The sequence below is a fragment of the Lethenteron reissneri genome, unplaced genomic scaffold, assembly GCF_015708825.2.
Source record: "Lethenteron reissneri isolate LAM-NWPU_2019-01 unplaced genomic scaffold, ASM1570882v1 scaffold_1433, whole genome shotgun sequence".
Taxonomy (NCBI): domain Eukaryota; kingdom Metazoa; phylum Chordata; class Hyperoartia; order Petromyzontiformes; family Petromyzontidae; genus Lethenteron; species Lethenteron reissneri.
The window spans coordinates 278,676-291,337 of record NW_026891150.1 but is presented as its reverse complement, the minus strand read 5'-3'; the positions used below and the strand labels follow the sequence as shown (position 1 = coordinate 291,337).

Sequence of the window (12,662 nt, the reverse complement as noted above, 5' to 3'; positions counted from 1 at the left end):
CAGAATAACAACACAAATCCAGGAAAAAATGTTATAAATTGATTTGCATTTTAATGAGGGAAATAATTATTTGACCCCCTCTCAATCAGAAAGATTTCTGGCTCCCAGGTGTCTTTTATACAGGTAACGAGCTGAGATTAGGAGCACACTCTTAAAGGGAGTGCTCCTAATCTTAGCTTGTTACCTGTATAAAAGACACCTGTTCACAGAAGCAATCAATCAGATTCCAAACTCTCCACCATGGCTAAGACCAAAGAGCTCTCCAAGGATGTCAGGGACAATATTGTAGACCTACACAAGGCTAGAATGGACTACAAGACCATCGCCAAGCAGCTTGGTGAAAAGGTGACAACAGTTCATGCGATTATTCGCAAATGAAATAAACATAAAAGAACTGTCAATCTCCCTCGGCCTGGGGCTCCATGCAAGATCTCACCTCGTGGAGTTGCAATGATCATGAGAACAGTGAGGAATCAGCCCAGAACTACACGGGAGGATCTTGTCAATGATCTCAAGGCAGCTGGGACCATAGTCAACAAGAAAACAGTTGGTAACACACTACGCCGTGAAGGACTGAAATCCTGCAGTGCCCACAAGGTCCCCCTGCTCAAGAAAGCACATATACATGCCCGTCTGAAGTTTGCCAATGAACATCTGAATGATTCAGAGGACAACTGGGTGAAAATGTTGTGGTCAGATGAGACCAAAATGGAGCTCTTTGGCATCAACTCAACTCGCCGTGTTTGGAGGAGGAATGCTGCCTATGACCCCAAGAACACCATCCCCACCGTCAAACATGGAGGTGGAAACATTATGCTTTGGGGGTGTTTATCTGCTAAGGGGACAGGACAACTTCACCGCATCAAAGGGACGATGGACGGGGCCATGTACCGTCAAATCTTGGGTGAGAACCTCCTTCCCTCAGCCAGGGCATTGAAAATGAGTCGTGGATGGGTATTCCAGCATGGCAATGACCCAAAACACACGGCCAAGGCAACAAAGGAGTGGCTCAAGAAGAAGCACATTAAGGTCCTGGAGTGGCCTAGCCAGTCTCCAGACCTTAATCCCATAGAAAATCTGTGGAGGGAGTTGAAGGTTCGAGTTGCCAAACGTCAGCCTCGAAACCTTAATGACTTGGAGAAGATCAGCGGACACAGCGGAGACATCGAGAGAGAGACATGGGGAGAGACACGGGTGGAGAGAGAGACACGGGTGGAGAGACACGGGTGGAGAGAGAGACACGGGGAGAGAGACACGGGTGGAGAGACACGGGTGGAGAGACACGGGTGGAGAGACACGGGCGGAGAGAGAGACACGGGTGGAGAGACACGGGTGGAGAGACGCGGGTGGAGAGACACGGGTGGAGAGACACGGGTGGAGAGAGAGACACGGGTGGAGAGACACGGGTGGAGAGACACGGGTGGAGAGAGAGACACGGGTGGAGAGACACGGGTGGAGAGAGAGACACGGGTGGAGAGACGGGTGGAGAGAGAGACACGGAGACACGGGTGGAGAGACACGGGTGGAGAGAGAGACACGGGTGGAGAGACACGGGTGGAGAGAGAGACACGGAGACACGGGGGGAGAGAGAGACACGGGTGGAGAGAGACACGGGGAGAGACACGGGGGGAGAGAGAGACACGGAGACACGGGGGGAGAGAGAGACACGGGTGGAGAGAGACACGGGGAGAGACACGGGAGGAGAGAGAGACAGGGAGACACGGGGGGAGAGAGAGACACGGGGAGAGACACGGGTGGAGAGAGAGACACGGAGACACGGGTGGAGAGAGAGACACGGGTGGAGAGAGACACGGGGTGAGACAGACACGGGTGGAGAGAGAGACACGGGGTGAGACAGACACGGGTGGAGAGACACGGGTGGAGAGACACGGGTGGAGAGACACGGGTGGAGAGAGAGACACGGGGAGAGAGACACGGGTGGAGACACGGGTGGAGAGAGAGACACGGGTGGAGAGACACGGGGAGAGAGACACGGAGACACGGGTGGAGAGAGAGACACGGGGAGAGAGACACGGGTGGAGAGAGAGACACGGAGACACGGGTGGAGAGAGAGACACGGGTGGAGAGAGAGACACGGGGAGAGAGACACGGGTGGAGAGAGAGACACGGAGACACGGGCGAGGTAGGGAGACACGGGGTGAGACACGGGGACACGGGGGGGGGAGGCGGAGACACGCGGAGCCTCTGGCGGTCTCCACTCGTAGTTTATTCGGGTTCAAATAGTACAGAGCAGTGTAAATCACAACACTAATAAGTCTAGGGCAGTGTAAACCATAACACTGATAAGCATCACGCGTTAGCTCTTGTAGCAACATCAACATCACCAACATCATCATCAACATCACCAACATCTTCATCATCAATATCAACATCATCAATATCAACATCACCATCATCACCAACATCCTTCCTCATCATCAACATCATCATCACCACCACCACGAGGGGTGAAGGGAGGGGGGCGAGGGGGGAGGGGGGCGGAGGGCAGGAAGTGGATAAGAGGAAGTCGTGGGGCGAGGGGGGCGGGGCGAGGGGCGAGGGGGGGGCGGGGCGAGGGGCGAGGGGGGGCGGGGCGAGGGGCGAGGGGGGGGGCGGGTTTGGGGGGTGAACTCAAGTGACCCGACAGACGTTGAGCGCAATTCTTTGTTATTTAGGTAAAGTCGCGTAGGTAGGGAACACAATATTAATAACAAAATAATAAAATATAAAATGTAATAAAATACAAAAAAGGAATTAATAAATAAATAATACCCCCCGTTGACAGGAAGAGGAAAAAAAATCCCCTCCCCCACAATTTGGCGCCCTTTGCACGACGCGACCCGGTGAGCAGCTCAGTTCAAACGGCGTGAACACGCGGGGCGCATCGTGGGTGGTGATCACCACCAACATCAACATCATCATCACCACCACCATCACCACCAACACCACCACCATCATCACCATCAACACCACCATCATCACCATCAACACCACCATCACCACCAACACCACCACCATCATCACCATCAACACCACCATCACCACCACCATCATCACCACCATCACCACTATTACCATCACCACCACCACCATCACCACCACCATCATCACCACCATCACCACTATTACCATCACCACCACCACCATCACCACCAACACCATCACCACCATCACCACCATCACCACGATCAACACCATCAACACCATCACCACCATCACCACCACCACCAACACCATCACCACCATCACCACCATCACCACGATCAACACCATCAACACCATCACCACCATCACCACCACCACCATCATCACCACCACCATCACCACCATGACCCCCCCTCCTCCTGCCCGGCCCCACCCTCCCCTCTCGTCGTCTCCCGTAGCTCGAGCCGGCGGCGGCTACGAGCAGCAGCAGCAGCAGCAGGAGCAGCAGCAGGAGCATCATCATCAGCAGGAGCAGCAGGAGCATCATCAGCAGCATCAGCAGCATCATCAGCAGTATCATCATCAGCAGCATCATCATCAGCAGTATCATCAGCATCATCATCAGCAGTATCATCAGCAGCAGTATCATCAGCATCATCATCAGCAGCATCATCATCAGCATCATCATCAGCAGCATCATCAGCATCATCATCAGCAGCATCATCATCAGCAGAATCATCATCAGCATCATCAGCAGCAGCATCATGCCCACGTGGACGCTGTGCTTGGGCAGCAGGACGAGCTTGATCTCCATGGCCGGCATCCGCTACGAGGGCACCCTGAGCGGGGTCAACTCGGACGACTGCACCGTCGCCTTGGCCAAAGGTCACGCACGGGAGGGTCACGGGTCAAAGGGGGTGAGGGCTTAAACAGCAGGACGGCTGCTTGTGTTGTAGCCGAAACGTCGTGAGAATTATTTTATTATGTTTTATTTTATTATTTTATTACTTCCCTTCTACGTGATGACTTTACCGAAAGAACCAAGAAGATGAATCCCTGCAGTCACGAAAGCTTTAAATCGAAAAAAAATCAGTGACTGCTTTAGTGTTAAAATACGGTGCTGTATTTTTAGGATAGTGTGTTTACAATATCATTTTACGTAGATATCCACATTCACTTAATATTTTTCTTCCGCAAGTTTTTATTGAAAATGCAACAATATTTGACATCATCTCAAAAACCCGACGTGATGGACAAAAAACCGACGCCAGGGTTGGGATGAAAAGCGCGACCTCCGATAGACACCAGGCGAGGTGGTTCACTTCTCACCACCGTGGCGCCCACACACCCACCACCACCACGGCACCGTTAGCGGCGTTAGCGTCGTCTTTGTGCGTGCGCAGTGCGTGTGTGCGGCACGGAGGGTCGCCCCGCCGAGCGAGCCATCGCCCCTCGCGAGGAGATCTACGACTACATCATCTTCCGTGCCAGCGAGATCAAGGACCTGGCGGCGTTGGGGTGCCCGCTCTCCGCTCTGCACCCCCACCTGGCCGTCGTGCAGGTGAGAGGGGGGCAGCTGTTCTCTTCGCCGCCAAACTGGTTGGTTACTTTAGCGGGCAGGACCCCACCGAGATATTTAACTCTGATCATTGGTTGTTTACCCTGTAATCTGGCAACAAAACTGACACCTTTTTTTACAAGGAGTCGTGTTTGCATTGACCACAATAACTGCGGTCGGAATGCAAACAAAAAACATAACTGATGATGTGCACTGTGCTTGAAGTTGATTGGTCCATACCCGAGACAGCTTTCCTTAGAGCCTAGTCTCACATGGAGTTGGTCCAGATGACGACAAAAGGCGCACAACTCAAGGACAATGCACCATCAGAGTATGAGAGCTCGGGGTAAGCATTTACACCATTGGAACCTCATTTGCCAGTATAAAAATATGATAATTGTTTTTTTACCCTTCTATCTGGCAACAAAACTGACACCTTTTTTTACAAGGAGTCATGTTTGCATAGACCACAATACCTGCAGTTGGAATGCAAACAAAAACATAACTCTGATAATGTGCACTGTCCTTGAAGTTGATTGGTCCACACCCGAGACAGCTTTCCTTAGAGGCCAGTCTCACATGGTGTTGGACCAGATGACGCCAAAAGGCGCACAACTCAAAACATGACTCCTTGTAAAAAAGGTGTCAGTTTTGTTGCCAGATAAAAGGATAAAAAAAACAATTATCATATTTGTTGTTACTGGACACGCTACGATTGATCCCGTCGCTGCGTGACCACCCACCCTCGCCCCCGTCCAGTCCTCCTCGCCACCACGGGGCGCCCACCCCCAGCGGGACACGCAGCACGGAGCCCGCGGCGGCCACGGGAGCGGCACGCGCGGAGCCCGCCGGCTCGTGCGGGACACGGCGGACGGGCGGCGGCCTGCACACGGAGGAGCCACAGGTACGGGCGGCGCGGTAAACGCTGGGGATGCAAAGGTGGCCGGGCGTTGTACCGCCCGCCCGCCCGCCCCCCTCTTGCAGCCAGCAGCCTTTGCAGGTGCTCGCTAACGGAGCTTATCCTGACGTCGTACGGAAATCCGATGTTTTTTTATTTAAATCCTTTATATTAAGTTCACTTGCTTGCGCGCTTAGGACCGTGCAAATCTTTCGGTCGTTTTTTAACCCACTTCCCGTGATGCAATCGAGCTGACATTTTGCACACAGACTCGTTGTGCGTGACAATTAATGTTCGTGAAAATTTTTTTCCAAAATTTTACACTTTTTAGGACAAAAATATTATATTTAATTACCAATTGCTTAATGCTGCCATGCAATCATCTGACCCATAGGTGGCAGCCATCTCAAGCCAGAGGACGAGAGGACTCTAGCCGCCACGCATATAAAGGATTTATAGTGAAAAACTTAGTTTTACGGGTTATACTTGTTTAAATCCTTTATATTAAGTTCGCTTGCTTGCTTGCGCGCTTACGATCGTGCAAATCTTTTGGTCGTTTTTTAACCCACTTCCCGTGATCCGATCGAGCTGACATTTTGCACACAGACTCGTTGTGCGTGACAATTTATTTTCGTGAAAACAGTTTTTTCTAAATTTTTACACTTTTTAGGTAAAAAAAAAATTTCATATTTAATTTAAAATACCACTGTGATAAAAATGAAACTCTTACTCAAGAAAAACAGAAATGAATAATAAAATAAAACCGATGCCACGCATATAAAGGATTTATAGTGAAAAACACACACGCACGCACACACGCACTCACACACACTCACACACACGCACTCACACACACACACACGCACACACGCACACTCACACACACACTCACACACACGCACACACACACTCACACACACGCACACACACACACTCAAACACACACTCACACACACACGCACACACGCACACACGCACACACTCACACACACACTCACACACACACTCACACACACTCACACTCATGCACACACACTCACACACACTCACACACACTCACACACTCACTCACACGCAGCTGCACTATCTCCCACAGCTGCGAGGAAGAGCGCCACGGTGGAGCGGGGGGTGCAGACGTCCCCCCAGCGTCAGCAGCGACGGTGTCGGAGCACGAAGCGGATTGCCGCCCAGACTCCCCGTGGGGCCCCGGAGCCGTGCGTTGAGTTGGACGCGGAGTTTGACTTTGCGAGCGCCAACGCGAAGCTGGACAGCAAGGCGCTGGACAGGGAGTTCCGGGGCAGGAACGCCAAGCGGAGAGAAGGTGGGGCACTCGCCGAACAACTCACTTCCTCCTCCGCTGCTGTGTCGGCAAAATAGAAATCTTGTCACTCTTATTATTCTTAGGTTTTTCCGGTAAAGTCACGTAGGTAAAAAATTAAAATTAATAAAAGTAAAATAAAATAAAAATCACGACGTTTCGATTAATTTTAATTTTGCTGCTGTATCGTCAAAATAGAAATCTTGTCACTCAATTTTTAGAAACTTCCCAATGTGGTACCCACTGCAAACTTGGTAAAGCTGCGTCATACTGGGGTGGGGGCACTCACTCACTCACACGCTGCCGCCACTCAACAACTCACTTCGTCCTCCGCTGCCGTATCGTCACAATAGAAATCTTAGTAGTAGGTTTTTACCCTTTTAAACTGGTACAAAACTGACACCTTTATTCAAGGCATCATGTTTGCAATAACCACAACACAAGTAGTCAAAAAAGCTAACAAAAAGAAGCAACTCTGATGATAATAATATGCACTGTCCTGTCATTATCAGAGTTGCTTCTTTTGCTTTGCTTTTTTGACTACTTGTGTTGTGGTTATTGCAAACATGATGCCTTGAATAAAGGTGTCAGTTTTGTACCAGTTTAAAAGGGTAAAAACCTACTACTATATTTTGCCACTGGTAAAAGAGATCTCATAAAATAGAAATCTTGTCACTCAATTTTGACACACTTCCCAATGTGGTACCGACTGCAAACTTGTCATCATCACGGTGGCTATGAGATGTTAACTACCTCGCCTGGTGTGCAGGAGGGCGTGGGTTCGATCCCAACCCTGACGATGCCTGCTGCTGTATATTTGGAGTTTGTGTGTTTCTCTCATCATCATCATCACGGTGGCTAGGAGATGTTGACTAACTAAATTACCTTAAAACCGTTGGAATACCTTATGCCAGAAAAAGTGTGTTGACCATCTTCTTGGTTCTTTCGGTAAAGACATCACGTAGAAGGGAAGTATTAAAATAATAAAAATAAAACATAAAATAATTCTCACGACGTTTCGGCCACAACGCAAGCAGCCGTCCTCAGGCGTAGACCAGGTCTGTTGAGGAGACAGCGTCTGAATGTGTGTTGACCAGTGGAGTCTGGGTTGGGTGGGGGGGGGCGGATCTTTGTGTGTTTAATTGTCCAGGCCACCCCCTCACTTCTGCCGTTGTGTCTCCCCTTGAGCAGCGGACAAGCTGAGGGGTCCCCGCACGAGCTCCCCCGTCTTCCTGGACGGCTGCTTCTACGACAAAACCAGGAGCTTTTTTGACAACATTTCCAAAGACGGCGGCAGGTAATGTCCGTCTCTGCCGCTCGCTCGTGGTGTGTGTGTGTTCTTGTTGGATCTCCTCGCCTTCAAGTGCAACGCCTGGGGGAGGCGATGGGGGAGGTGGCAGTACAGCAAGCGGGCTCCGTCTCCGTCTGTGCGGAGATGGTGTTGCTGTTCCCCACCCACCCCCCACCTCGTGTATAGAAACTCACAAACGGAGTTGGCCTAACCATCCCATTATAGGATGACAGAGCTTGGGCAAATTGTTTGTGCCGTTCCTGGCACATCTGGAAACTTTGGGCGTCGCAAAAATGTGTGACGTTAACTTGAATCGGCGCGCCCAAAAAAAAAATGCACGCCGCGTGAATTGCGTAGTTGCACTTGATTCGGAAAAAATCCCAGCCCCGAGAATAAGAGAAAGACGTGCAACTGTTTGACTGGGCACCAGACGAACATTTGTCTAGACGCAGGATGGCGTGGAGCCGTGCAGAGACCTCTCTGATGTCAGGTTTAGACCATTGGAACATCATTTGTCAGCAGTAGCAGAATATGATCATTGTTTTTTTACCCTTTTATCTGTCAACAAAACTGACACCTTTTTTACGAGGAGTCGTGTTTGCATTGACCACAATACCTGCGGTCAGAATGCAAAAAAAAAACATAACTCTGATAATATATGCACTGTCCTTGAAGTTGATTGGTCCATACCCGAGACAGCTTTCCTTAGAGCCTGGTCTCACATGGGTTGGAACAGATGACGCATTACGGCTGCAGGTATTGTGGTCTATGCAAACATGACTCCTTGTAATAAAGGTGTCAGTTTTGTTGCCAGATAAAAGGGTAAAAAAACAATTATAATATTTTTTGCTGGCAAATGAGGTTCCAATGGTAGCCGTTTGCGACCCTGGTGCGGCCGGGTACGGGTAGGCCGTGAGTCACTGGTGAGTCACCCTTTGTCACTCATTCCGGGTAGGGTACGGGTAGGGTACGGGTAGGGTATGGGTACGGGTAGGGTACGGGTACCCGTTTGCGACCCTGGTGCGGCCGGGTACGGGTAAGAAATCAAAACCCGTCTGCGACCTCTGACCAGCCGTGCTCACCCCCCCACCCCCGCCCCTCCCCCCTCCTCCTCCTCCCGCCAGGAACTGCCGCGTGACGTTGGCGGAGCAGCGGCGCCTGAATGTGGCGACGTTCGGGGCGGACCTCTCCACGTCGCTCGCTCGCCGCTCCCGCCGACGCGGGGCCCTGTGGGGGGGGGACGGGCGGCCGTGCGCGCCCAAAGCCGCCGGTGGGGGGGGGCGGGCAGTCTCCTCCTCCGGCCGAGGTGCAGCCTAGACAGGTGACGACCGTGGTGACGGTGACAGCAGCTCAGCTTATTGGAGAGTATATTTAGTATATTGATGATTCTGATGTAGTTTATAATTACGGTCGCGCCCAAAGCCGCCGGGGGGGGGGGGGGGGGGGGCAGCCTCCTCCTGCTCCTCCGGCCGAGGTGCAGCCTAGACAGGTGACGACCGCGGTGACAGCAGCTCAGCTTATTGGAGACTATATTTAGTATATTGATGATACTGATGTAGTTTATAATTACGGTCGCGCCCAAAGCCGCCGGGGGGGGGAGGGGGGGGGCAGCCTCCTCCTCCTCCGCCGGCCGAGGTCCAGCCTAGACAGGTGACGACCGCGGTGACGGTGACAGTAGCTCGGCTTATACTGGTATGAACAAAGTGGACCAGCCTACAATAGATTATATCGTCCGTCCGTCCGATGTCCGATTAGGTGTAGCAACATCGCCCCCTACTGCAAACACTTGGCAGGACCCTACAAAAACCTTTAGACTCAGTGAGGCTTTCCTGGCTAAACAAGTGTCACATTCCCTTATAATTCCCTGAGATAGTTTTTAATTAAAAAATTAAATTAAAAATTAACTCACAGCGGCCTAAAGCCTACAGCTAGGCCTAAAGCCTAAAACTAGGCCTCAAACTCTCCCTTCGTATCGTATTTGTTTGCTCCTACCAGCCCACCCCGCAGGGACCTGTTTGGAGAGTATATTTAGTATATTGATGACACTGATGTAGTTTAAATTTACGTTTTTTTTACGTGGTGGCTTAGCTGCTGCAGCTACCGTACTATTAACATTCCTTCCCTTTCTAGATTTGAAGCTTTCGTGACTGCGAGGATTCATATTGTTAGGTTTTTTCGGTAAAGTCACGTATGTAAAAAAATTAAAATTAATAAAAGTAAAATAAAATAAAAATCACGACGTTTCGGAGGCAACACAAGCTTCCGTCTTCAGGTGGAACCGTCACAGCCACGACAGCTGTATCAAGTAAATGAGAGATTACATTTACGAGATTACATTTACTTGATACAGCTGTCGTGGCTGTGATGGTTCCACCTGAAGACGGAAGCTTGTGTTGCCTCCGAAACGTCGTGATTTTTATTTTATAATTTTAATTTTTTTACCTACGCGACTTTACCGAAAAAACCTAAGAATATGATTCCTTCCCTTTATTAATGCTACCCCTACTCCCTCCCTTCGATGCTGCTAATCCTGCATAATATGACTTTGAAACCCCCCCGCCCACCTCCTACACATTCCACAAGTAGTGTACTAATCCCATATCGGAATTTTCCACAAATAAACTACATTCCTCTGTTGATATGTGATATGCAAATTACTTTGTCAAGGCGCTCTCCTCTAACCCAGCTTAAATATATGCTGCCAAGCCTGGCGGTGTTCATTCAGACGCTGTCTTCCCGGCAGGTGAGGGCGGCTCTCTGCAACACGATAACGGAAGTCTGTTGATGTTGCTTGTGAGGTTCTCCCCGTGAGAACACGCTGCTCCGTGGAGGATCAGAGAGAGACCATTTCATGGGGTATGCCGATAGCATAATAAGTATAACCCGTAAAAACAAAGTTTTTCACTATAAATCCTTTATATGCGTGGCGGCTAGAGTCCTCTCGTCCTCTGGCTTGAGATGGCTGCCACCTATGGGTCAGATGATTGTCTGCCAGTATTAAGCAATTGGTAATTAAATATTTAATTTGTTTTCCCTAAACAGTGTAAAATTTTGGAAAAAAATTTTCACAAACATTAATTGTCTCGCACAACGAGTCTGTGTGCAAAATGTCAGCTCGATTGGATCACGGGAAGTGGGTTAAAAAACGACCGAAAGATTTGCACGGTCGTAAGCAAGCAAGCACGCAAGCACGCAAGCAAGCAAGCATACTTAATATAAAGGATTTAAAAATGAGATGTGATAGAGCAAATCTTGAGATCAGATTTGGAAATCGGCACCCTGAAATTAGTCCAGAACAACTGCAAAAGTCCAGGCCAGAACTACATGTTGTTATTTTGTTTGTTGACCAGTGCGATACAATTTGCGTATTACATCGTGAACAACTCTTCTAAATCAACGAGCGCTCACACAGCTGCGTGGGTCTCACCCGGTGAGATAAAGATGTGGAGGAGTTTGTTTCAAACGGCAGTCGCTTGTCAACGCTCTCGTGCCCCACGTTAGAGATTGGATGGCGCGGAGAAATGTCGGCCACAATCGGCAATTCTCCAAGTGACAATCCAGCCCTTTGCGGGGTTTGACCACGATCTGTCGTGTTGCTTCTTGACGTTGCTAATGCCGCTCACTGCTGCTGCTGCTGCTGTTGTTGTTGCAGGTTGCAGAGAACCACAGCTCCCACCCAGAGCGTACACATATTGGGGGTTTGTTTGATTTGAAAAAAAAAATGTTGTTGGGTCTGAAGAAACGTTACGTTAAGGACTGCATGTGGGTTTCGATTTAAAGATTCTTTCGTGACTGCAGGGATTCATCTTCTTGGTTCTTTCGGTAAAGTCACATAGAAGGGAAATAATAAAATAATAAAAACATAATAAAATACAATTCTCACGACGTTTCGGCCACAACGCAAGCAGCCATCCTCAGATGAAGAACAGGTCTGTCGGAAAGACAGCGTCTGTCTTTCCGACAGACCTGTTCTTCACCACAACGCAAGCAGCCGTCCTCAGGTGAAGAACAGGTGTGTCGGAAAGACAGCGTCTGAATGAACACACCAAGCTTGGCAGCAATATACACAGCAATATACGCTGCCAAACCTGGTGGTGTTTCATTCAGACGCTGTCTTTCCGACAGACCTGTTCTTCACCTGAGGACGGCTGCTTGCGTTGTGGCCGAAACGTCGTGAGAATTGTAATTTATGATGTTTTATTATTTCCCTTCTACGTGACTTTACCGGAAGAACCAAAAAGTCTGCATGTGGGTTTTGTTAATTGATACGCGATTCTTGCAATGTTTACGGTGTGTACACAAGGTATACACCGCGTTTGGTTGAACACTTTAGACGTTTATAATTTTAAAGAAAGTTTTGAACTTTAGTCTAATGGGTGAAGGTAAAACATGTCTGTTAAGTCGGACTTTAAATTGTCTCCTGAAATGGGTGCTTTTGTGCGACCGGTCTTAATCTGAAATGAGCATGGACATGACAATTTAATTGAGTTGTGTTTGTATTTCACAAGGCAGCATTGAATGTTGCGGAATGTATATTGGCGCATTGGCCGTGGTGAAGTGTCTGGCGAAGATTAAAGTTGACCGGCTGTTGGCTTTAGAACATTGCTTCTTTGAATTTACTGCGTTGCTTTAGATTGCTAGTGTGTGTAGTGTGTGTGTACTGTGTGTACTC

General features: G+C 49.5%; 1 protein-coding gene across 1 annotated transcript; it reads left to right on the top strand.

The window, feature by feature from the left end:
* Positions 1–3,581: 3,581 nt before the first annotated feature.
* LOC133362320 (protein LSM14 homolog A-A-like) lies at positions 3,582–9,307 on the top strand. Its single transcript, XM_061581251.1, has 6 exons — positions 3,582–3,810; positions 4,329–4,486; positions 5,243–5,387; positions 6,478–6,702; positions 7,891–7,996; positions 9,115–9,307. The coding sequence occupies exons 1-6, from the start codon at positions 3,690–3,692 to the stop codon at positions 9,305–9,307; spliced, it is 948 nt and encodes a 315-aa protein (XP_061437235.1). The 5' UTR covers positions 3,582–3,689.
* Positions 9,308–12,662: the final 3,355 nt, after the last annotated feature.

Bases quoted from the DNA above. Each gene is read 5' to 3' on its own strand.
- LOC133362320 (XM_061581251.1), top strand. From the start codon at position 3,690: ATGCCCACGTGGACGCTGTGCTTGGGCAGCAGGACGAGCTTGATCTCC. The intron at 6,703-7,890 runs GTGGGGCACTCG...CCCCTTGAGCAG, and splicing joins GAACGCCAAGCGGAGAGAAG to CGGACAAGCTGAGGGGTCCC. The intron at 7,997-9,114 runs GTAATGTCCGTC...TCCTCCCGCCAG, and splicing joins ATTTCCAAAGACGGCGGCAG to GAACTGCCGCGTGACGTTGG.